This window comes from Lingula anatina, chromosome 9 (assembly GCF_051362555.1).
Source record: "Lingula anatina isolate TDL-2025a chromosome 9, LinAna3.0, whole genome shotgun sequence".
Lineage (NCBI taxonomy): Eukaryota > Metazoa > Brachiopoda > Lingulata > Lingulida > Lingulidae > Lingula > Lingula anatina.
In genome coordinates this window covers 9299377-9324784 of record NC_141775.1, presented here as the reverse complement: position 1 = coordinate 9324784, position 25408 = coordinate 9299377, and the positions used below count along the sequence as shown (strand labels likewise).

Sequence of the window (25408 nt, the reverse complement as noted above, 5' to 3'; positions counted from 1 at the left end):
ATGATACTAACATTTTATTATTAAAAATTGATGGTCATTATGCTGTTAAATATTATGCTATGTTGCAGCAAAATTTGAAGAAACCCCTATTTTGGGCACTGCTCCCATGATCACCTTTAAGGAAAACCATGTCACTTACTGTTCTCAAACTTACAGGAAAGAAACAAGGTACTTTTAAAAATAAAGCTTCAGTGGGCAATGCAGTTTGTTTGGTAAATTTTTCTGGCAGTTAAACTTTTTTTTTTTGTGAAAATTTAATTTCTCACATATTGGCATTTTCAAGGTGTGACTTAAGAACCTCCACAAGCTTGAAGACCCATGCTAATCACATTTTCTGAAAATCCATGATACAGATCTTTTATTATTAAAAACTCATGGTCATTATGCTGTTAAGCATTATGTAATATTGCATTTAAATAGAAGAAAACACAATTTTGGGTGCTGCTGCCATGATGACCATTATGGGAAAACCATGTTACTTATGATTGTCAAACTTTCAAAAAAGAAACAAAGGACTAAAATGCAGCCTGAGTTGGAAAAGCAGTCTAATTGGCTTCTTTTTCTGGAAGTTATACATTTTAGTGAAATATTCATTTTTATCATGTTGGCATATTCATTGTGGGACTCGAAGCTCCCATGGACATGAAGCCAAATGGTAATCAAATTTTCTACATGTCCATGCTATTTATAGTCAATAATCAAAAATTGGTGATAATTATTCTGTAATTTACTATGTAATGTTACATCAAAATTGACAAAAATCTTTTCGCACTGCTACTACAAACATTATGAAAAGAAAACTGTGTTACTTATTATTATTTTCAACTTACAAGTATGATTTGTAGGATTGGCATGCAGTTCAAATAAGAAAGCCAGCTCAAATGGGTTATCATTGTACCACCAGCGTAGGCGCTGGCGGTACCCATGGTTTTAGTCCCGACCCGTATGTTCCGCCGGCTCCTGCGGCTCCGCCGGCTCCGCCGCCAAGTCACCGTTACCGCTTCTCCTCCTAGACGGTAAGGGCCCCTGTACCCATCTCTTGGATTTAGGTCACCTATAATCTCAACTCGTTCCACGTAAAATTTGGGCTTTGTCGGTATTGGGGTCTAGGTGTGGCACTCATTGCAATGCACCCTTGTCTAAAAATGGCAAAATTAAATGCTAATTATCTACCCTTCGGAAGGAGTTATGGGAAAAATTTCTACAGACAGCTTTCCAAAAGTCATATGTGTAGATTTTAAATATGCCCTTGGATTTGACCTTTGACCTTTATTTCAAGGTCAAACGGGCCAAAATTTTCAAAAAAATGAATTTTTTTACGAAAAAAATTTTTTTTGCCCTGTTATTCAGATACCACACAGACTTAACCAATAATATTATTGGAAAGTGTAACCCTTCGGGTCATCTTTCATCTCCGTGAATTTGGGGTCAATCGGTGCATTTTCACGGGAGTAGCGGCCATAAAGTACCGAAACTGAAAACTGTCTCTAATTCGGGAACCGTTAATGCTAGAGACCCATTCTTTTTTGCATTTTGTAGAGCATGTAAAGCCCAACACTGGAGGTGGTCTCCATTTTTTTGTATTCCATACGATTTTCAAGTTACGCTGTATCAAAAAGTACATATTGGTGGTGAAAGCAAAATGTGCAGTACGGTAATGGATAATAAATTTTGAACTCTGGAAAAATAATACATAAGGCTTGGCAAAGCAGACAACTTGTGGTCAAAAATGACATTATTTCATCAAATTTGAACTTCTGGAAATTCAGAGCACCTCCTATTTTAAGAATTTTGACCAAAATGATGTTTTCTTTATTTTAATTAATCTTTTCTGTAGGAAATTTATGGCACATTATGGTAACTCCAAAATTATAACATTTAGTCCCTTATATCTCCAAAACTGGCAGAGATAGGTCCATAGTTACTATTGAAGTTGAATAGGAAGTAACATACTGGCAATCCAAATGTGACCTTGAAATTGACCTTTGACCTACTTTTCACCATGAACTGAACTTTGCAAATTTTGCTTCCCTTATATCTCCAAAACTGGCAGAGATAGGTCCATAGTTTTTATTGAACTTGAATGGGAAGTAATATACTGGCAATCTATATGTGACCTTAAAATTGACCTTTGACCTATTTTTCACCATGAACTGAACTTTGCATATTTTGCTTCCCTTTTATCTCCAAAACTGGCAGAGATAGGTCCATAGTTTCTATTGAACTTGAATAGGAAGTCATATACTGGCAGTCTTAAAATGACCGTAAAATTGACCTTTGACCTACTTTTCACCATGAACTGAACTTTGCAAATTTTGCTTCCCTTTTATCTCCAAAACTGGCAGAGATAGGTCCATAGTTACTATTGAACTTGAATAGGAAGTAATATACTGGCAATCTATATGTGACCTTAAAATTGACCTTTGACCTACTTTTCACCATGAACTGAACTTTACAAATTTTGCTTCCCTTTTATCTCTAAAACTGGGAGAGATAGGTCCATAGTTACTATTGAACTTGAATAGGAAGTCATATACTGGCAATCTAAATGTGACCTTGAAATTGACATTTGACCTATTTTTCACCATGAACTGAACTTTGCAAATTTTGCTTCCCTTTTATCTCTAAAACTGGCAGAGATAGGTCCATAGTTACTATTGAACTTGAATAGGAAGTCATATACTGGCAATCTAAGTGTGACCTTGAAATTGACCTTTGATCTACTTATTATCATGAACTGAACTTTGCAAATTTTGCTTCCCTTTTATCTCTAAAGTTACACTGTATCAAAAAATACATATTGGTGGTGAAAGCAAAATGTGCAGTACGGTAATGGATAATAAATTTTGAACTCCGGAAAAATAATACATAAGGCTTGGCAAAGCAGACAACTTGTGGTCAAAAATGACATTATTTCATCAAATTTGAACTTCTGGAACTTCAGAGCACCTCCTATTTTAAGAATTTTGACCAAAATGATGTTTTCTTTATTTTAATTAATCTTTTCTGTAGGAAATTTATGGCACATTATGGTAACTCCAAAATTATAACATTTAGTCCCTTTTATCTGCAAAACTGGCAGAGATAGGTCCATAGATACTATTGAACTTGAATAGAAAGTCATATACTGGCAATCTTACTGTGACCTTGAAATTGACATTTGACCTATTTTTCACCATGAACTGAACTTTGCAAATTTTGCTTCCCTTTTATCTCTAAAACTGGCAGAGATAGGTCCATAGTTACTATTGAACTTGAATAGGAAGTCATATACTGGCAATCTAAGTGTGACCTTGAAATTGACCTTTGATCTACTTATTATCATGAACTGAACTCTGCTAATTTCTTTCTCTTTTAACTCCAAACCTGGCAGAGATAGGTCCATAGTTACTATTGAACTTGAATAGGAAGTCATATACTGGCAATTTACTGTGACCTTGAAAATGACCTTTCACCTACCTTACGATGAACTTAAATTTGATTGTACCATTTATAGTTTCATATATTTTTTGCATATATTGAAAATTCTTGTTGATTGCATGTTTACAGCTTGTCAAGCACAAGACTGGTGACTGTGTCCCTTATTTTGTGTATGTGGGGGTCTATACGAATGCGCTTGCTCCAGCTGGTGGTACAATATTCGGAGGCGGTATCGCCTCTCTGATCCTCTAGTTTATTATTGAATTTAAGCAGTTTTATGTGAAATTTTCATTTTTCTTATTCTGGCATTTTCAAAGTGTGAATTTAAACTCCCATGGGCCTGAAGCCTTACGCTTGTTACACATTTCACTTACATTGGTATTACCTGTTGAGCATAATTAAAATTTGATGTTGAATTTGCAGTTAAACATAATGTACTTTTGCATCAGAATTGACAGTAGCCTGTTTTGTGCATTGTTATTGTCTGCTTTTTGTCTGTACATTTGACAGCTTTGCTGCCTTGTTGAGGTATTCATTCCTCATGTTGAATACCAGGCCTGTAGCCGGGGTGGGTGGGTGGGTGGGTCGAAAGAACCACCCTTTTTGCTGGGAAAAAGTCCACTCTGGATACAATTTGATCTATGTACTTGAGGATTTTATGGTAAAAGGTCCACTTTTTCAGAAAACGACCCCCCACCCCACCCCACCCTGTGAAATTGCTGGCTATGGGCCTGAATACACTGTTGGTACAAAGGATGGCCTTGAACATGTAGATCAGTTGTGTGTTCAGTTGATCGCCCAGTTACGGGTTTAAACACAAATCTTTTTTGTTTGGAATAGAGCAGTACTCAGCAAGTGAGAGGTTACATGGATTGCTTTGAAAATCACTTCTGACAGCGCAGAAAAAAAGCTATTAGTAACTGCACTTTACATTTGACCAAAACATGATATTTATATGTCTCAAAAATAATTTTGACAGAACTGGAAAAAATAAGGAGAGTGTGAAGTTAGCAAAGATGAATTTGTTTTAAGTTTAATTTTTTATGTGTGTGTGTGTGTGTGTGTGTGTGTGTGTGTGTGTGTGTGTGTGTGTAAGAGAGAGAGAGAGAGAAGATTTAAGATAAAACAAAGTGTTCATAATTTTGAAGTAATCACCGTAGTTCCCCTGTGAGTAAGGAGTCTAATGCCATTATGGAGAAAGTGTCTCTTAAAAAGAGCACAACCCTAACTAAATTAGGGCTGTGAAAAGCTGCACTTGAAATGCCTGACAATCTACAAACGTAAACAAAAGGAGTTCACAATTGTACTGTTAACAGGAGCTCCAACTTGCGAATATCACTCGTGACTGAACTATAAAGCAGGAATACCAAGAGATTTCCAGGAAAAAAAGAGGATGAATTATGCCAAATTGAATTAGAAAAGCTCATCTTGCTAATTGAGCAATGATTCAAAAGGGATGTGATTTTCATGACGAGTAGCTATGTTGGGCGGGTGATATATAACTGGGTTCCCAAAGTCTGTATATACGGTAATAACACCATCTTTTCAATGGGGTGAAAATTGTGAATTTCATAGATACTGTATTTTTAAAAGTAATAGATTCTTAGAATTAGAACATTCCTATTGAGTGATAGCAACAAAATTTTAAAAAAGCATGCTGCTGTATGGTTTTATTCTATGAGGTAAAAGCACCACAACTGCTACATAGAAATATAATTTTGTGATCATAAAATTATGTATCGGAAGGTTTGAAAGTTTTTGCCCATTGCAAAGACGGAGTAATTAATGTAATAGTGCAAATAACTGATGATGAAAACGCCTTGTTTATCTCACACCATGGTGCGATCTGCACCATAAGTGTTTGCTTAACAATTACAGATTTATTGCTTAAGGCTGTGAATTTGTGTTATTGGATTTTTTAAAATGTGTTTCTAGATATTATAGATAAAAACACCTCTGGTTTCTAACACCACATAGGGATCTGCCAAACGGGGGTTTGTTTCACAGAGGTGGCAATTTCTGAACCATTGCTTTTATCCATGTTATTAGATTATTTTATCCGATTTCATTCATTCATTCATTCAAAATATCTCTATGCCAGTCTGAAAAATAGTTGTAATCCAAATAATTGTAGTTTCTACTTTATTGAGAAGGTACCTAACTGTCCTCTCCTACATATAATCCCTGTATTTTCGTAGCCCAATGAGCACTGTCCATGTTAAGTACCATGATTATAGTTTGAGCATGACCCTCTGATCATGGAAGGGTTGAGTCACAGGCCTGTGGCCAACAATTTCAAAAGAGGGTTCTTTTTCTGGAAAAATGGAAACCTTCATATACGTAGATAAAATTTTATCCAGAGGGGACCTTTTCCCAGCAAAAAAAAGGGGGTTCTTTTAAACCCCTCCTTTCCCAAGCCTCCCTGGCCACGGGCCCGGGTCTTGACACAGTGGTGTTCGTTCCAATTCAGGTGACCTTGACCCACTTTAAGGGTGGCCTCCGGTAGTGGCATAAAGGTAGATGATAATTTGTTGTTTTCTTTGAATTTGGCATATTCCTAAGAAATTTAGTGTCTAATCTGCCTTAGGAAATCATCCCGTCAGTTTGTTTTGATGGCCTTTCAGTTGTGTATGTTTCACAATTTGATTAGTTTGCATCATCTCAAGGAACGTTCAGACAACTGCATAGCCTTGGAACGGAATTAGATTCAAATTACATGGGCAGACAACCATATTGATTCTACATTTTTAAAAAATATTTTTTGGTAAGTAGATTTAAAAAGTATACCAACAAGAGGGTCAAAGTTATACACATAAATAAATACAAATAAAATTGAATTACAAAGATTTATGCATGAAAATCAAAATTGTTCCAAACCAGTCTAATAGGCAGCTGAATTCAAGCTAATGAATTCTTCGGTGATGTGAGATGAGGATTGATCTTTCACAACAGTTTAGTCACAACAGTCAGTTTATGCTATTGAAAAGTATGAGTGTACCTTTAAATTTAGAGTGATGTCATTGTCTGACCCAGCAACTTAACCTGCAAGGTTATAAAAATTTAATATATTGAAGGTATTTTACTTGAGATTATCCCAGCAAATTCTGTTTTCCACAGTGAAAATGATTTTCTCTTACTCATGAATCATTAGTCAACCTGTCCCTGCACTTTTCAATGCTTTATATCATTTTTAATTACGCAATTTAGTTCTAAATGACTAGCCAGCCCCTTAAATCACCATATCTTCCTGAACTGTCGAAATGGAAATATCTACATAGGGTGCTTTTGTTTGAAAAATTTTTTATCTTTTTAAATTCTTAATCGAGAGCGAAAAGTAGCTTTGCAGGATGTGTAGACACAGAAAATATGAGTTTTGGACATTTTCAAATAGGTAGCTTGGGTAGGCCTAACACTCGCCAATTTAGCCAAATGCTAAAACTGACTTAAGTCTGCTAAACAAAGACTGCTTGATCTGACTTGTTTTAGTCAAATTAAAGCCATTTGGAGAAAAAGGTGATTAAAAAGTAGTGTTTTGAATAAGGCCACACTTTTTTATTTTTATGGATGACATCCTCTGGGGACCCCAAAATCGGTGCGAGCGGGCGAAAAAAAAAAAAAAAAAAACAGTCCAAAAAAAAAAAACTGCTTAAGAAAAGTTATGTGTTCAGTACACAGCTGGAAACACTAATTTACCACAGAAACACGTATCAAACTAACAACATGTCTTTATCCATGCTCTCAAAATATTAAAGCATTGTGAATAGGGCCTACTTCATAGAAAGGTAAAAAGTCATGAATATATATGCTGCATATTTCCAAATCTATTTAAGGTTATTTCATGCATTCTGTTGGTATAGCAATCAATAAAACAAATATCAAATAAACAGCGTGTCTTTATTTGTGCTCTCAGAAAATTAAAGCATTGTAAACACTTCACAGAATTGTTAAAAAAAATGAAGCAAAGATAGGCCTATGCTTCCTACTACCAAATCTAAAAAAGGTAATTTCGGTCGATGCCATTTTGTCTACTTCGACTCACACATAGCAGCCAACTATCAGGTAGCCTGTCCGACCTTCAGTCCACCAAATACCACGAGGCTCTTGTCGACCCTTTTTTCGCTACAAGAAAAAAAAACTGGTATGTGCTGCTTTGGACAGAATGTCACTGAAATTTTCCGGGCGATGATCGCTGGCTGCGGCCAGCCTTTCGTATAATTGTAAAAGGGTGATATCTCCATGTCCAATATCAATGGCAAACCAATCCAAAACGACGGCAATTAAAGTCATAAAGAGAAGAATTTGAAGGCAAAGCAGCCATATTTCCACATGGTGATAATACGCATGCGCAGAAAGCTCATTTTCCGCACTCCGAACTACTCGGATGTCTCCGCAGTCGACAATGACAGTATGGAGCTTGCGGAATTAGCTGAGGATTGCCGATTGCATTTTCCGGCAAATTCAATAACGATGTTTGCGACAATTGATTTCTTTGGGGGGGGGGGGGATTTTTTTTTTTTTATTTTGAGAACGGACGAATATCGGTGCGCGCACAGGATGTCATCCATAAAAATAAAAAAGTGGCCTAAGAGAAAAAAATTGCCAGGGCTACCCCAGGATACCTTATTTTCAGGGTTATTATTATGTACCTTTTATGCCCTATGTCAGGGGATACATGTAAGTCTTAAGTGACTTAAGGCAGAAAATATCTTTATTGCATGTTCAGACCATGTATCTTTCTAAGCTCACAGGATCTTGACTTGTCTAATGAGGCCATATGATTAGGTGATTTGTTTCTTGATATCAGAATTCGCAACTTGATAGGTTTTGGAGAACTGATATATTTTCCAGTGGAGATCATATTAGAATTCACAGCGACAGCCAATAAGCAGTGATATTAATAATATGTCAGTATTGGATTAACTGATGATTGAAAAATATCTGGTGCTTCTGTCTCAGTTTTGAGGTCTCAGGTTTTTCAGGATAGTCATAATGACCATGGTAATTTTTCCTCCATGATTATCACGTTTTTCTTTTGGTTCTAAGAAATGGCCTAACGACCCTACGCAGTCGGCCTAATGACCCTACGCAGTGGCCGTTGTTGTACAGTATATTTCTAGATTGAAAACGAAAAAGACAGAAAGACAACAATGTGCAACAAAATTAATGAGGGAAGCTGGGGGAAAAAATTGGAATCTGAATAAATGAGAAAATTGAAATTTGAGTGATAACTATATTTCTTGCATAGAATTCAGTTTGAACAGTGATTACAGTGCTGTTCTGTTATTATTATAATGATAATAATAAACTGTCATTTGGGCCATTCCACAACATTTCATTGCAATTAAAAAAAAGAAAAAAAACTCCTGTTGAATGTGTTGATTTGGCAACAATGCTCATTTTCTTTTTCTCTCTTTTTATTTTTCATCATGTGCTGATGTGCACATAGCATGTAGAGTTGATGTATCACCTAGCGATATCAGGAAAGTGTTGTAATTCTTCAACCTTTTAAAATGTCTGGGGAGATTTATATCTGCTGATTTACTGATGAAGCTCCGCTCACAAAGGTCTCCCATGTTTGATCGGGGCTTTGATTCTTCATCACTGATCTGATTAGAGATTGGTAAATTTACCCAGGCATTTGAAAGCTTTCCCATGAGAATTTAGTAGCGTGTGGATGTCTGTTATGTTCTCTTTATACTGGTTACTTTTCTGCGCCTTTATTGTGCCAGGCTGTTCCAAATGCTCTCGTTCTGAAAATCCGGGATGGGAATTGTCCTCTTTGTAGAAAAAAAATATTTCCTTCTTTTTGTGCCACAGATATTGTATAAATTTCCTGGCCTATGTTTGAAATTTTCAAAATTGGAGGAAATCCATTGTATTCCTTCATTATTTTTACAGTATTCTCTTGCACATCCCTTCAGAAGTGATCTCTTGATTAAGTTAGGTTCACAGAGAGATGTCTATATGTTAGATCACTGGCATCACGCCAGATCATAGATCAGATTAGGAATCGGCAAATTTACCCAAATGCCATTTCAGTTTTCCTAGAAGTGGTTTAGTGGCCAGGTTGTCTCTTTGACCTGCTCACACAAAGCGCTGTTTAGCATGTGATTGTGAATTCATCTAGACTGGGTTCCCATAAACCTATGTTCTAGCTGGTTCGATCCAACTCCGAGGGGATTTTCGCGAAATTGCAATCAGTTTAAGTGGCTTAAATGTCTGTCATGCCCTTTGAAGCTGTTAAGGGGGGGGGGGATAATTAACTTTTGTGCACATCTAAACTGAATGGAAAGAATCCCATTGGAGATATATTGATCCTGTTAGTACAGTAAGGTTATGGCAATGGCCCCTTAGTATTCAACCCTGGTATTGCCTCCCTGCTTGATGTTGGTAAAGTATTTGTAGCTTGGGCTGTAAAATTTTGTGCATTTACTTTTCTGCATGTTTGTTGTTAGTACCAGACTGTTCCAAATCCTTTCCTTCTCAAAATCTATTGAAGAAAAAGAAATACTTCATTCTTTTTGTGCCATGGAGATGGTTCACAAGCAATGTAGTAGCCTGGGAAGTCAAATTTTGTGCTACTCCTGAGATGAATCGGCAACTATATGCAGTATTTTGCATTTTAAGAGCATGGGACACAGTTTGCTGCAAAGTTTTATTTGTTTGTTTATTTAAATATTACAGTCTATGAATGATTTTATAGGATACACTCAGTCACTGTATAGTGATGTAATTGTTTTACTGCAGGCTCTGCAGATAAATCCCTTTTTTTATGTGTAAACAAAGTATCTGTATATTTCAGAGGCTGATCCAGATATTTTTTCAGTCTGACAGTCTTCCCAATTATCTTTGTTGAGTCTTCCTCCATTTTGATGCCCGTCAATGTAAACTTGAAAAATTCTGACCGTCTTCTGGAAGACCCAGAATACGGCCTCCATTTGCCCTGGCATTTAGGCTTCGTTCACATGCAATGTCTATTTTCTAAATTCTATTTTCTATTCGCGCTATCTTATGATCACGGTCTGTGCCCTGAATATCCCGCCACGTAATTATTGGCAGCGCGAGCCAGTTACTTATAGCAACTTATAGTAACTGGCTCGCGCTGCCAGTAATTACGCCGCGGGATATTCAGGGCACAGACCGTGATCATAAGACATACCGCGAATAGAAAATAGAATTTAGAAAATAGACATTGCATGTGAACGAAGCCTTAGTCATCACCTGTGTGTTGTTTGCGTTGTCTCTGTGCACTTTTCACCTTAAATGCAATTTGTGGAAAACTGTGGGACTTATTATTTTACTGTTTGGATGTACTTATGTGAACCTGTTGCATAATCTAATCAGAGGGATCAATGATCATGCAAGATTAGGGCTATTATATATCGATGGTTAGTAATGCATCTGCCTGGATTAGGGCTAGGGATAAATTTTTTTGATTTCCCTCGTGATCATTTCAGAAAAGCATTTTACATGATAATGCACGGATTTTAATGGCTCAGTTCAATTGAGGGATACGAGAAGACAGCGAAGATATGAAAACAGATAAGATTTTGTAGAGAAAAAAGAAAAAGCGCTTTATAATGGAAAGATTTACTTCAATAAAGGTGGTTTTAAGAGGACATGGTTAGGATATGAAAATAAAGTAAGAATTATAGAAAAAAGGCAATATTGATGAGATTATAATGGATCAATTTACTTCAGGAAAGATTGATTCAAGATGGCATGTTAAGAATATGAAAACAGATGAGAATTGCAGAAAAAAAAACATAATGCTTAGTTTTTGATCGATATATTAGCTTGAGGGATATGTGATGTGAAATTACGAGTCTAGGATATGGAAACAGATAAGAAATTGAAGAGAAGAATATTGAAAATTCTGAGACGATAATGGTTCAGTTACCTTCAATGGAGATTGATGCAAGAAGATGTGTTTTACATTTAAAAACACTAGAGAGATTGTAGAAAAAATTGATAACGCTTTATGGCAGCTGATGTTAGACTTTTTTCATTGTATGCAGTGTCAGTAATGGGCCAAGAGTATTGGTGGTAGGCAAAACTGATGGTAATGAAGAACCGAAATGTGTGTTTGCGTGTGTGTGTGTGTGTGTGTGTGTGTGTGTGTGTGTGTGTTTGTGTATATGTGTGTATGTTTGCATGTGTGTATGTGTTTGTATGTGTGTGTGTTGCTAACAGTCTCAAACCCCAACCCCACTATTTCAAAATGCGCAAAGGCATGGGGAGAGAGAGTACCTTAAAATGGCATTTCAAAATATTCAGGGTCTGGTTAATTGTAGACAAAATACTATCTATTTTGTTTAAGAATAGCACTAGCCTCATTCAAACACCTGTATTGGAATATATGGGACTTGCGTTGCTGTCATATTTCTTTACTATTTCTTCATGCACACACATGCACATGCAAAGAATGAGAGAAGGAAAGAGAGAGAGATATGCATACACTGCCTCTACCCAATGCAAGTAATTGTTAAATATGTAACAGTAACTTTATATGCATATTCTGGATAAAACCATTGGATTGTGGTAAGGGAATAACATTTACTTAACAGCAGTTATAAATTCATGAATCAATTTGCTGGGGTCTTAATTTTCTCAGAATCAAGAGGATAAGGTTGGTTTATTGGTTCATGAATATGTTTTTTCTTCATTTTTCAAAGCTTTGAAAAAAATCATGCTTTTGTTTACAGGGAAAGCAGTGATTATAGTTAGTTGAGAGCTGGTTTGTTAAAAGGATTGCAATATTTTTTTTTTTTCGGACTCAAAAGGTTTATTGTAATTTGCTGAAGTCTGCCAGTCTTCTTAGTGTGTATAATGTCTCGCTCAGATACAAATAAACCCCATCTGGTTTATGTCGATGACTTTCATGGACTGCTCCTCTCCCCCATCCCCCACCCCACCCCACCCCCAAAATACATGGAAGTTATTCATTTGCCTAAAACCCAGTTTATGGACCCTTATGCCTATAGGGTCACACTCAACTTAAAAACTCAACCTTTCTTTTATGTGTGTATATATGTGTATATCAGGCTCGTAGTCATCAAAAAAAAAAAAAAAAAAAGGGGGGGGGAGTCTTTTTCTGAAAATGTGGACCTTTAACTATGAAAACATCACATGCCTAGATCAAATTTTACTTAGAGCGGACCTCTTCCCCACCCCCATCCCTAAAACCCCTGGTTACAGGCCAATTTAGACATATTTTGGTGCTTTTCTGATACAAGCCCTGTAATAATTAATTTGGTCAGCTGATGACATCATATAGACCCTGATCTGTCCCAGGTTGATCTGTGATGACATCATATAGACCCTGATCTGTCCCAAATTCCTGACTTTCTGATGACATCATATAGACCCTGATCTGTCCCAGGTTCATCTCTTTCTGATGACATCACATAGACCCTGATCTGTCCCAGGTTCATCTCTTTCTGATGACATCACATAGACCCTGATCTGTCCCAGGTTCATCTCTTTCTGATGACATCACATAGACCCTGATCTGTCCCAGGTTCATCTCTTTCTGATGACATCATATAGACCCTGATCTGTCCCAGGTTCATCTCTTTCTGATGACATCATATAGACCCTGATCTGTCCCAGGTTTATCTCTTTCTGATGACCTCATATAGACCCTGATCTGTCCCAGGTTTGACAATTTCTCTCTCTGAACAAGCATTCACTAGTTACTAGTTGAATAATGATAAAAATGTTGTCAACAGAGAAGTTTAGATAGACTACTAATAGACTAGAAGAAATAATTGACGAGAAAACCTCGGGGCTCAGAGCAGATTAATCAAACGTTGAGATCGATTAATTTTTAGCATTAAGGGCAAGCAGATGATTTGTTTGGGGAAAAAGAGGAAAAGTGCCCAGATTATCTGTGACAAAGAAAAATGGTTGTTGAATGCTCTGTTATTGTGATTCAGAGACTGTATCATCGTCTTATGAGGTGATTTTTTTTTAACTTGATTATTTGGGGATAGTATCACCTAGTTGCTGTCTCAAGTTCCTTTCAAGGAACATATCAGAATTATAGAATTTGCCAACATTGGACAAAAATTTTTACGGCATGTGTCACATGCACAAATACTACATTTATTTACACATTTTTCACCCCTAAAATAATCCATTACATATTTTTTTTCAATGATTTATTATTGGTTTATAAGATTCTCACAAAAAATTCCACTCTGACTTGAAACCAGTTTGATTTTCTTAACTGTCATTTTATCTTTTACACATGTTACTGACATAACTGTTATTTGGGGACATAAGCTGAATCGATATTTGCTCGAATAGGGAGAGTAATTACTGAATATGTACATCGTTCTTCCCCCACAGGGTTTATTGGCTAAGACTTAGTTTATGAGATCATAATGTGTATTATTCGCAGACGTTTTTAATGGTGAGGGATGAATATTGATCTCTAAGTGATATTTTTCTGAAAAATATGCATTCCTTTTAAATGGATAGAATTAGTGAAGATGATATTGCACTTTTGTTTTTAAAGAGTATTTCTTGCTAACAGTCTGTGGAGTGATTTGGTTAGATTTATGAATAAATTTTCTTCTTGGTCTTTTCCTATTGCACTATCCTGTAATAATCTTTTCAAGTCTTCCGTGCTTTTAGCTAAAAAAAAAAGATTTTGTGCAAAGGAAAAAAATTATAAAACCTCTATTAATAATCTATTTTAAGTTAAAACTGAAGCCAAGGGGACCAGAGAGAGAGAGAGAGAGTAGAAATTACCATCATAAATTACATAGATAAAGGGAAGCTATACCATACCTTAGCTCAGTTCTGCTACCACACTAGCTCACTAGATCTATGTGTCTCTTGCACATGTCAAAAAAGAATCTTTGCCTCATTGTTAATGACAGCATACAATGAAAAACAGCTCTGCCATAATTTAAGATGGATTAAATCTGAATTGTTGTTTTGTAACTGTCATTTTCAAAGAAATACCAAATAAAAAAAAAATTACATTTGAGTCACTAGCATCAAGTTGGTTCATTTTCTACTTTATTGTGATCATTTTCTTTAGGTCAAGAATGGTTTTAGACTCTCCAACAGGGCAGTGAAGTAGAGCTTGATTCTAACATGAAGTTTCACTTATATAATTATATTGGCATTTCTTTGAATTTGCAAAATGTTCTAGCAATTTTTGGTGCAGCTTTTCTTGCAATCATTTCAGGCACCCTTAATTGTGAAAGTGAGAATGCCAATTTGATTAGACCATAATAAGCCTTGACATTCTCAAGTTGCATTGTGACCTTTGGTTTCCGTAGACATCAGCAGTGATTATTTTGAAAGTTTATAATTTGCAAAACTTTCTTACTCTCCCTTTTTTTTACTTTTGCATATATAAATAAAAAGTGAGCTTTTTTTAAAAAAGCCATCTATGAGTTATTTCTGTACAAATTTTGAGTACTTTGATTTGAAGCCAAAGTCATCAATAATCTCGGTCTCTTTTTGGATTGGAAGAGTTGTGAAGCTTGCTTTTCTAATCTATCTAATATACCAGGCTATAAACCCAAACTTTAATTTTTAAAGAGAAAAATTAAGTATAGAATTATATGTGTTTACATAACCATGCTGCATTGATGCACTTGAATGAATCCCATACATTTTTTGTTATTTTTCAATTATTGATATATTTTATTTTCAGCATGTAGACCATTTAAGCTGGCTCGGTCTTTCAAAAGACATCTCTGTGAAGACGTCCCTCAAGCCATTTTGGGACAAAAATAACTCACCAAAGCAAAATGACGCACATTATAAGAGGATTTTTGAGAAATTTAAAAAGATGAGGTGAGCAATGACAAAAAATCAATAGTATTAAGGGAAATTAGGCAATTGTTGATATACAAAAAGAAAGGGTCAACGTTTATCGGCTTTATAATGACTGTAATGTTACAATTTAAGATATTTAATCCTTATTGAAGTATACTTACAGTACGAAGTACAAGATTGCATGTGAAGACCCTCAAGCTAGACAAAGGCTTGAAGACATTTCTGGTTGGAATTTCTTTTTTTAAATCAAATTTAGCTACAAAAATATATCTGAAAAGACTAATGAAATGAATGATGGTTTTGGAGTAAAATGGGACAAAACTTCCATGAACGAGTTTTTACAGAAGAAGTGGCTGTGGGTCATGTGTGGGTCATGTTTCCATTAAAGTTATGTCAGTCAGTATTGGTACTATTTTTTGGAAAGTCATCTTGTTACGATTACCTCTCCACAAGCAACCTGTCCAGTCTCCCTGCTGTCCCGCCCATTGCCATTTAATTGTGTGAAGACAAGTGCCATTAGAATGGCCTCCCATGATGAGATAATCATAATCAAACCACCTGCTGAACTTGGTGGACTGAATTAGTTGCGCCTAGGTTGAATGGAAACATGACTTCGGCAGCATTCACAACCAGTTGAACCATGGACTAACTAGTCTGCGGATCAAACATGGCCCGCACTTGACAATGGCTTCCCACCTCCCATGCTTGCTGTCCTAGCAGGGGCAGAGTAATTAAATTTCGGCAAGCTTTTAAGTGTGTTGTGCCATATTTGATCCAAGGACTACTTTGACCGTTGATCAGCTGGTTGTGAATATGGCCTTACAATGTACCCAGAAAATCTAGGTGGTTTTTTGTTTGGAGAATAAAACACCTAAAACCTGTGCATACGCCTGTATTTTCAGCACTGTTCAGGTAACGGATGAAGTGAGAGATTATCTGAAAAAGCCGACATTCGATAACTGGCAGTGGGACGATGCAGAAATGCTGATATTATTGCAGCAGATGTACATAGATCTGGGGTTCCTCACAAAGTTCAACATAGAGGTAGAGTGTTGTACAGGATATATAATTGTGACACTATCTGAAAATGTGAACGCACAGGCATGTATGTACACACATGCATACACTCTAACAAAGTGAGAGAGAAAGAGAGTGTGTTTCCAGCTCTTTACTGCAACAGCTATATGAGGCCTCTGTTTCCTCACCAAATTCAACATATTTGATGCTATAAATTATGCAATTCTCACTTTCTGAATTTGAGAGAGAGAGAGAGATATTGGTTGTCTTGGATCGCATTCACAACAAGTTGAGCCAGGCTTTACAAATCTTGGGGACTAAATATGGCGGTCGTACATGAAAGAAAAAAGCCTAATCTTTTAATAGTCTCTCCGCCTCTCACACGCCTCCCCACACGTCGTCCCTGCGGGGGGACAGTCATTAAATCTCAGCTCCATTGGGATGACACATGGGGAGGCCTGTGAGATTTGTAAAGCCTGGCTCAACTCGTTGTGAATGCGATCTTGTTCTTTTGTCTGTGATTCGATTGTCATCAGCTTTAGGATTTTATCTAAAATAAAGAAGCCTCAAACATATAACATTATTAATGACAATAAGATCAATACATATAAAATGTTGCTTTTATCCTTTTTCAGCTCTCAGTGCTGCAGCATTGGCTGTTTGAGGTGTACCGCCATTACAATCCCGTTCCCTTTCACAACTTCAAACATTGTTTCATGGTGGCTCAAATGGTAAGTTGACACATAATTCAGGGAATAATTTGTTCTGACGGAAGACAGTAAAAAAAATTGGAGGATGGATCAACAAAGATAATTTGGAAGACAGCCAGAAAATATCTCTGGATCCACCCCTGTAATTCATGGTTTGAATTGATGCTTCCAAATATTCAGCTCATTTTGTTCTTTTTATCTAGACAATTTTTTACAACTGTCTTATGTTTTAGTGCTCAGGTGGCAAGTTGACATTAAGTCATGATTTGAATGAGCATGACAAAATCTTCTGTCTTGCCACTTCTGTTGGAGTTTCTCTTCTCTACATGCAGTCTGTTTAAGTCTGTGTGGATGTTGACCATGAAGTCACAGTGCCACAAAGTGAAAAGCAGGAAGTTTTCCGTGTGGTTTAGGTCACTGTCTGCAACTCTCCAAGCCTTGTCACATCAAAAGTTCTATTTTTTTTAGTTTTGGTTTGAGAGGTCCTTCGATGACCATGCATTTTTTTTCAGCCCAAAGATAATAAATTAAGGTAATGCAAGAAATATTTGCATTTCCACTTTCTGAGAGGATTTGCAATAATGAAGATGAAATTATTCACGGAATAGTTGAGGCTTTATAATGTAGGAAAGCTTAGCAGGTTCCTTTCTGAGAAATTCGACTTACTGACACTTGGTTAAGATTTAAAGAATATTTTTCTGCTGAAGGGTGAAAATAACTTGGGTGTCCTGTTGAAAATGTCATGCGGAAGAAATGCACTTACTGGTTGATTGAGTCAAAAGAATTGATAGTCTCTACAAAAGGAAGAAAAGAAGTAGAATGACATAAATAAGGCTTGAGGTATGAAATATTTCCATCACAAATGTATGAGATAAAAAAAAATGTGGGATATCATGTATTTTCAAAAGATGTTTTTGTCTTTTTATCTAAGGGAGTGTAATGCACAACATTTCAGTATCAAATGCAACTAAAATTATCAATATAAAAGAGACACCTATAACAACATTTTTGAAAATATAATCTTTTTTGCGTTTTGTTGTCGGAGGTGCCACATGGCCTTTGGCACCAAGTTAGTATTGGGCCTATCAGTCCCGCATTATCAGTTGGAGACCGGTTTAAATCTGCATGTCGGCTAGAGGTTTATTTTGAACTAAAATAATAAAGTAAACTAAAGGAATTTCACCGTAACATTCGGGTCCTTGGCTTCACACTACCCCGATACTGCATGTGTTACAGGTCCTACATCACAAGCAAACAAAAAATGTGAGGAAGCTTTTCACTTTGTTTATTCACACATACATTAAGGGACCGTTCACATGAAATATCTATTTTCTAAAAATAAAGATACCGCCAATATCTTTATTTTTAGAAAATAGATTTTTCATGTGAACGGTCCCATACTTCTCATCGCATGGGCGTTCGCCGCTCTGGATGACATTCAAGCACATGCAGCTCTGCTTGCAGTATTTTGTGGCTGCATGTGGTATTTTGTTGGTGCCCAAGTTTATCTTTATATTATATGTCATGCTGACATGTTTTTACTTTGATTTTATGCATTTTTAACTGAGCAGAAGTTTAAGTAAGTTACCATTTAGCATGCTATCCAAAGCCGGTTACCTGAATGGCAGGATCTGGACTGAATGTGTATTAAAAAAAAAAAACATTGCACCACTTTCAAATTTTTTCTTGACAAAAAACACAGTACTTTTTTAGGCCTTAAAAGGAAGTTGAAACCTTATCTATATGAAACATGAAGCCTCTTCTATCTTGAACACTTATGAAATATTTAGGGCAGTTATACAAACCTCTATGCCGTGAGAACAATCACACATGCATAGTTGACATGCAATCAGAGAGGAAAATGTCCATATAAACTCACCTTTGAAAGCAGCTCACTTCCTTTCGTTAACACAATCATTTGTTAAGTATACTAAATTGTCACATGATTTTCCTGATTACACACATGCATGTTTGTACACGTGTGGGCACGCATACACACATACACACACACACACACACACATTTTAAACATATGGGCTAAAGATGACTTATTTGACCAACAAAAGGAAAAATAAAATTTTGCTAATTTGATGTCTCACTGAAAAAAAACTAAGGATTTGATTATAATTCCGTCTTTATCTTAGAGAGAGAGAGAGAGAAAGAGCTGAATAAAAACATCGGCCATTAACTGAAATAATGACTGCCTGTCCACCTAGAGACTTCTCATCACAAGGATTACAGAATATTTCTTTCCTAAAAGAATGCCACTAAATTAAAACCAGGAGTCAGTTTTGGATTAACAAAATAACTTAAGTCTTATGTTGTTCGTAACTGTAAGGACAACGTTTTCCTTTCCACATTGTCCCCAAATAAATGACAAAACTGCACGAGAAAATTTCACCTTTTTATATTAAAAGAAAAGAAAGAAATAAGAACTAATGCTGTAGTCTGATACTTAATGGACCACTACATATTTATTTTATATTAAGTTTTACCATTTGAAGCCCTATCTTGGTTCTCATTATAGTGTTGTTTGGGGTTGCTGAATCAAGGGACGTAATTAAGTTCAGGTCTCGTATCGAAGGTGGAAATGAGATCGGCACATGTCATCTTATACTAGAAATTATTGCTTGACGTAAGGGGGCCATATCCTCCTTCCAGAGGATATTAAAACCCATATTGTGGTGTCTTGATATCAAAATAATGACGAGTACAGACAATTATAGTTACCTAAGACCGGAAAGCAGACTAACTCACATCAGTGAATAACCTACCTGGTAAACCTTGCTCTGAGGTTTTGTGACATATTTATTTATTTATTTATTTATTTATTTATTTATTTATTTATTTATTTATTTATTTATGTGTGTGAGAGAGAAAGAGAGAGTGAGAGAGAGATCCCTATAAATCTTATATTTTAAGGCCTTTATAATATGATCTAGTTGATGGATGAATGAGACAGGAGTGAGTTCATTTGTGCAAATTAAGTGAAAACTTAAGAGCTTGCTTTACTCTTGAGACTCATATTATATTGTGACTACTGCTTGCAGGTATAGGTCAATAAGCCACTGTTACCGGTAGTGCCATCAAATAATCAGTGTAATTGCCTTGTTAACTACAATGCACTGTGTGGGGGGTGAGTGTTTCACAGTGGAAGTAAAACTATATTTGTCCTTTTCTAAAAAACAGGGGCAGATCCAGAGATATTTTCTGACAGTCTTCCAATTTATCTTTGTTCATCAATCCTCCATTTTGACTGTTGTCCGACAGAAAACATTAGATACCTGGCAATGTAAACTTGAAAATCTCACCGTCTTCCGGAAGACCCAAAAGACGGCCTAAATCCGCCCCTGAAAAAGACAATGTATAGGTTAACTACAGGGCTTTTAGTCCTCTCTTGTGTTATGAAGATAAAAGATTGAATCATTTCTAAAGAGAGAAAACATGTTTTTCTACCCAGTGATGTTTTGATCCTTTATCAAAGGACTTTGATCACACAACTGACTGGCTATTGATCTGTAGATGTGATAAAAGTCTTTGATGTGAACTGGATGAGAAGAGCACATTAGTATTATGGAGTGAGATCTGTATTTTTTTTTTTTTTTATCAATTTCATGACTGATGTTGCTGGTAAACCTGCCGAGGTCCACTGAATATTGCAGTAGAGAAGATATGGTTGAGATTTTTTAATAAGTTGAAAATATTATTATTATTATTATCAGACATGAGCTTTTTCCACGGAAATGTGGAATTTTTGTGTTTTTTAATTCACTTCTGATGGTTCCTAAAATTTGTCAAGATCCACAAAAAAATCTGGGTGTTGGTCCCATGATAAATGCTCAGTTTTTTTTTTTTTTTTGAGAGAAGATTCTGTGATAGTGACTTATTGTACCACCAGCGTAGGCGCTGGCGGTACCCATGGTTTTAGTCCCGACCCGTATGTTCCGCCGGCTCCTGCGGCTCCGCCGGCTCCTGCGGCTCCGCCGCCAAGTCACCGTTACCGCTTCTCCTCCTAGACGATAAGGGTTCCCGTACCCATCTCTTGGATTTAGGCCACCTATAATCTCAACTCGTTCCACGTAAAATTTGGGCTTTGTCGGTATTGGGGTCTAGGTGTGGCACTCATTGCAATGCACCCTTGTCTAAAAATGGCAAAATTAAATGCAAATTATCTACCCTACGGAAGGAGTTATGGGAAAATTTTCTACAGACGGCTTTCCAAAAGTCATATGTGTAGATTTCAAATATGCCCTTGGATTTGACCTTTGACCTTTATTTCAAGGTCAAATGGGCCAAAATTTTCAAAACAAATGATTTTTTTTACGAAAAAAAAATTTTTTGCCCTGTTATTCAGACACCACACATACTTAACCAATTATATTATTGGAAACTGTTACCCTTGGGGTCATCTTTCATCTCCGTGAATTTGGGGTCATTCGGTGCATTTTCACGGGAGTAGCGGCCATAAACTACCGTAACTGAAAACTGTCTCTTATTGGGGAACCGTTAATGCTAAAGACCCATTCTTTTTTGCATTTTGTAGAGCATGTAAAGCCCAACACTGCAGGTGGTCTCCGTTTTTTTGTATTCCATACGGTTTTCGAGTTACGCTATATCAAAAATTACATATTGGTGGTGAAAGCAAAATGTGCAGTACCGTAATGGATAATAAATTTTGAACTCTGGAAAAATAATATATAAGGCTGGGCAAAGCAGACAACTTGTGGTCAACTGTGACCTTGAAATTGACCTTTGACCTACTTCTAAATGTGACCTTTAAATTAACCTTTGACCTACGTTTCACCCTGAACTGAACTTTGCAAAATTTGCTTCCCTTTTATCTCCAAAACTGGCAGAGATAGGTCCATAGTTACTATTGAACTGGAATAGGAAGTCATATACTGGCAATCTAGATGTGACCTTGAAATTGACCTTTGACCTACTTTTCACCATGAACTGAACTTTGCAAATTTTGCTTCCCTTTTATCTCCAAAACTGGCAGAGATAGGTCCATAGTTACTATTGAACTTGAAAAGGAAGTCATATACTGGCAATCTAAGTGTGACCTTGAAATTGACCTTTGACCTACTTTTCACCATGAACTGAACTTTGCAAATTTTGCTTCCCTTTTATCTCCAAAACTGGCAGAGATAGGTCCATAGTTACTATTGAACTTGAATAGGAAGTCATATACTGGCAATCTAAGTGTGACCTTGAAATTGACCTTTGACCTACTTTTCACCATGAACTGAACTTTGCAAATTTTGCTTCCCTTTTATCTCCAAAACTGGCAGAGATAGGTCAATAGTTACTATAGAACTTGAATAGGAAGTCATATACTGGCAATCTAGATGAGACCTTAAAATTGACTTTTGACCTACTTTTCACCATGAACTGAACTTTGCAAAATTTGCTTCCCTTTTATCTCTAAAACTGGCAGAGATAGGTCCATAGTTACTATTGAACTTGAATAGGAAGTCATATACTGGCAATTTACTGTGACCTTGAAATTGACCTTTGACCTACCTTACGATTAACTTAAATTTGATTGTACCATTTTTAGTTATATGTATTTTTTGCATATTTTTAAAATTCTTGTTGCATGTTTACAGCTTGTCAAGCACAAGACTGGTGGCTGTGTCCCTTATTTTGTGTATGTGGGGGTCTAAAAGAATGCGCTTGCTCCAGCTGGTGGTACAATATTCGGAGGCGGTATCGCCTCTCTGATCCTCTAGTTATTAATGTCTTTCTGTTCTATTTCAGATGTATGGAATGACCTGGTTAATAGATCTGTCCAGCTACATTGATGATTTAGAAGTCTTAATCCTCATTACCTCAGCTATATGTCATGATCTGGGGCATCCAGGGTATAATAATGCCTACCAGGTCTGTGGGATTAATAATGTTGTTAATTTGTGTAATGGATTCCAACCTGGTCTGTCAGACTGATAATTATTTTGATATGAGTAACGTAATCCATAACAGGTCAACCAGATTGATAGTTACTTTGATTTGAGTAGTCAGATTTATAATTAAAATAAATAAATAAATAAATAAATGTTTACATATTTATATATTTTGAGTAATGAATTTCTACCTGTCAGATTGATAATTATTTTGATATGAGTAATAAATTCCTTACAGGTAAATTAGATTGGTTAGTATTGGTTTAAATAGTAAATTCTAGCTGAAACTGTTACATTGAGAACAGTTGTAATTTGAGAAATGACATTGAATCAACATATTATGAACTTATATTAGCACTTTGTGCCTTGTACCCTTTTTTCAGATCAATGCAAGAACAGAGCTGGCTCTGCGCTACAATGATATCTCTCCTCTGGAAAACCACCACTGTTCTGTCGCCTTCGAGATTCTGGAGAAGAACAATGCAAATATATTCAGGAATGTACCAGTCGACACATTTAAAAGAATCAGGGAAGGCATGATCAAGTAAGACCCCATTTCCATAGATTTTAGATCGATCTATCCCTGTGGGGAGTCTCACTTGATTACTGTCAGCTTAGCCGGCTTAAGCATCTGTCCCGCCTACTGAAAGCTGTAAGGGGGTAATTAACTATGGTGTGCGCTCGGCTGATTGCAATTTAGCGTGAACCCCCAGGGAGTTAGGTCGATCTAAATCTTAATCCCTGGATCGATCTAAATCTCTGGGAATACACCCTAAGCGTCTCACTTAAGGGAAACAGGTCAGCTGGTTTAAGGGATACCAACTCTGTGAGATCCATATTTCACAATTAATACATTGTAAACAACGCGTAGAAACGTAGAAATATAACGATTTCTGTATTACCACCAAAACAGTGGTAATGAGGCAAAAATCACTATCTTGTATCATTTTACATATTATTCAGTGATTCAGTGCATTGGTAGAAACCTGATAACAACAATTATCTATAACAATGGAACAACTGTACTGGAAGATTATTCCCAGTTTTTTTTTTTCCTTGTCAATGAATGAGAGTTTTCACTCTTAAGTTAGATTATAGTATGTATACGAGTCTGTCACTGTACACATCACACATTTCTCCAGCTGAATATTAGTGAATACCCTTTTTCCCTCCAGGTGCATTCTAGCCACAGATATGGCCAAACACTCTGAGATTGTCAACAATTTCAAGTCACTCATACCAAACTTTGATTTTAAGAACAAAGAACACAAATCTCTGGTAAGTTTTGCTGGTAAATTCAGGAATTGAACAGTATTGAATTGAATAGTTAAAAAAAAAGAAAGTGTGTGTACTAACAGACTTGATCTTTGTAGCTTATGCTCCTTTAATTTTCAGAACTGCGTGCGTATATTAATTGAATATTTCTTGGTTGATTTTACCAGCATTAGATATAAAAAGTTATATTGTTGGTTGGAAATTAAAATTATTGGTAACTTGCTCAAACAAAAATATGGTGTGGGTAGGTAACTTGCATGAAACAGAACCTTAAGCATAATACAATGTACCGATTTGAATGCTACAGTGTAAATTGACAGAAAAAAACTTAATCGATATTGAAAAGAAACCACATTTGTAGACTTCTGTGAAACTTATTTGTGTTTCCCTTTCAGCTAATGATGATCCTGATTAAGGTGGCAGATATTTCAAATGAGGCACGTCCACTGGAGGTGGCAGAACCTTGGCTGGACTGTCTCCTTACAGAGTTCTTCACACAGGTAGGGCTTTGTCTCAACTCACACAATCTCGCTGTCTCTATTAACATAATCTCACTTTCACAGCTAATGCAATCTGTTTCACTGTTTCGCCTGACCCAGTCTCACTGTCTCAGCCAATGATCTCCTTGTTACAACTAACACAAAATCTTTGTCACAGGCAACATATTTTCCTTGTTTTAACTAAAACAGTATCTTAGTCAAAGCCAACAAATGCTTGTCACAGCTAAAGCGATTTCTTGGAGACAGTACACACAATCTCGTGGTCAGATTTTTTTAGCAATCCTCAGTTAGTATAGATGTGATTTATATATTCTGGCTCTTATACAACTGAAATATCTGAGGCCATAACCTTTTGAAACAAATGTACTTGTACTACTGAACACTGTTATAAAGATAGTACCTGTGAAATTATACTTTCAGAGTGATGTGGAGAAGCTGGAAGGATTGCCCGTTGCTCCTTTTATGGACCGGGAAAAAGTCACCAAATCATCGTCTCAGATGGGCTTTATCAAATATGTTCTTCTTCCTCTCTTCGAAGCTCTGGGAGAATTATTTCCATGTATAGAGGTAGGTTATATGACCACCAAGTTTTAGTATTATTATTTTGGCATTACAAATTCATAATATTAATGTATGTATGGGATCAAGTGTGAGTTGTACAGATTTATGGGAAATATATATATATATATATATATATATATATATATATATATATATATATATATATATATATATATATATATATATATATATATATATTGATAAAATCTTATATTCT

The 25408-nt window shown here is 36.2% G+C and overlaps 1 protein-coding gene across 3 annotated transcripts in view; it reads left to right on the top strand.

Annotated features, from left to right (window-relative positions):
- LOC106177225 (high affinity cGMP-specific 3',5'-cyclic phosphodiesterase 9A-like) overlaps window positions 1–25408 on the top strand; it is a 50416-nt gene that overhangs the window by 21653 nt on the left and 3355 nt on the right. For all 3 annotated transcript variants that reach the window (XM_086996122.1, XM_086996121.1, XM_086996120.1), the window contains exons 5-12: window positions 15098–15240; window positions 16125–16266; window positions 16875–16970; window positions 22713–22835; window positions 23239–23399; window positions 24031–24133; window positions 24526–24630; window positions 25051–25197. In XM_086996122.1, coding sequence (XP_086852248.1) covers window positions 15098–15240; window positions 16125–16266; window positions 16875–16970; window positions 22713–22835; window positions 23239–23399; window positions 24031–24133; window positions 24526–24630; window positions 25051–25197 — 1020 coding nt within the window. The remainder of the gene's footprint in view (window positions 1–15097; window positions 15241–16124; window positions 16267–16874; window positions 16971–22712; window positions 22836–23238; window positions 23400–24030; window positions 24134–24525; window positions 24631–25050; window positions 25198–25408) is intronic.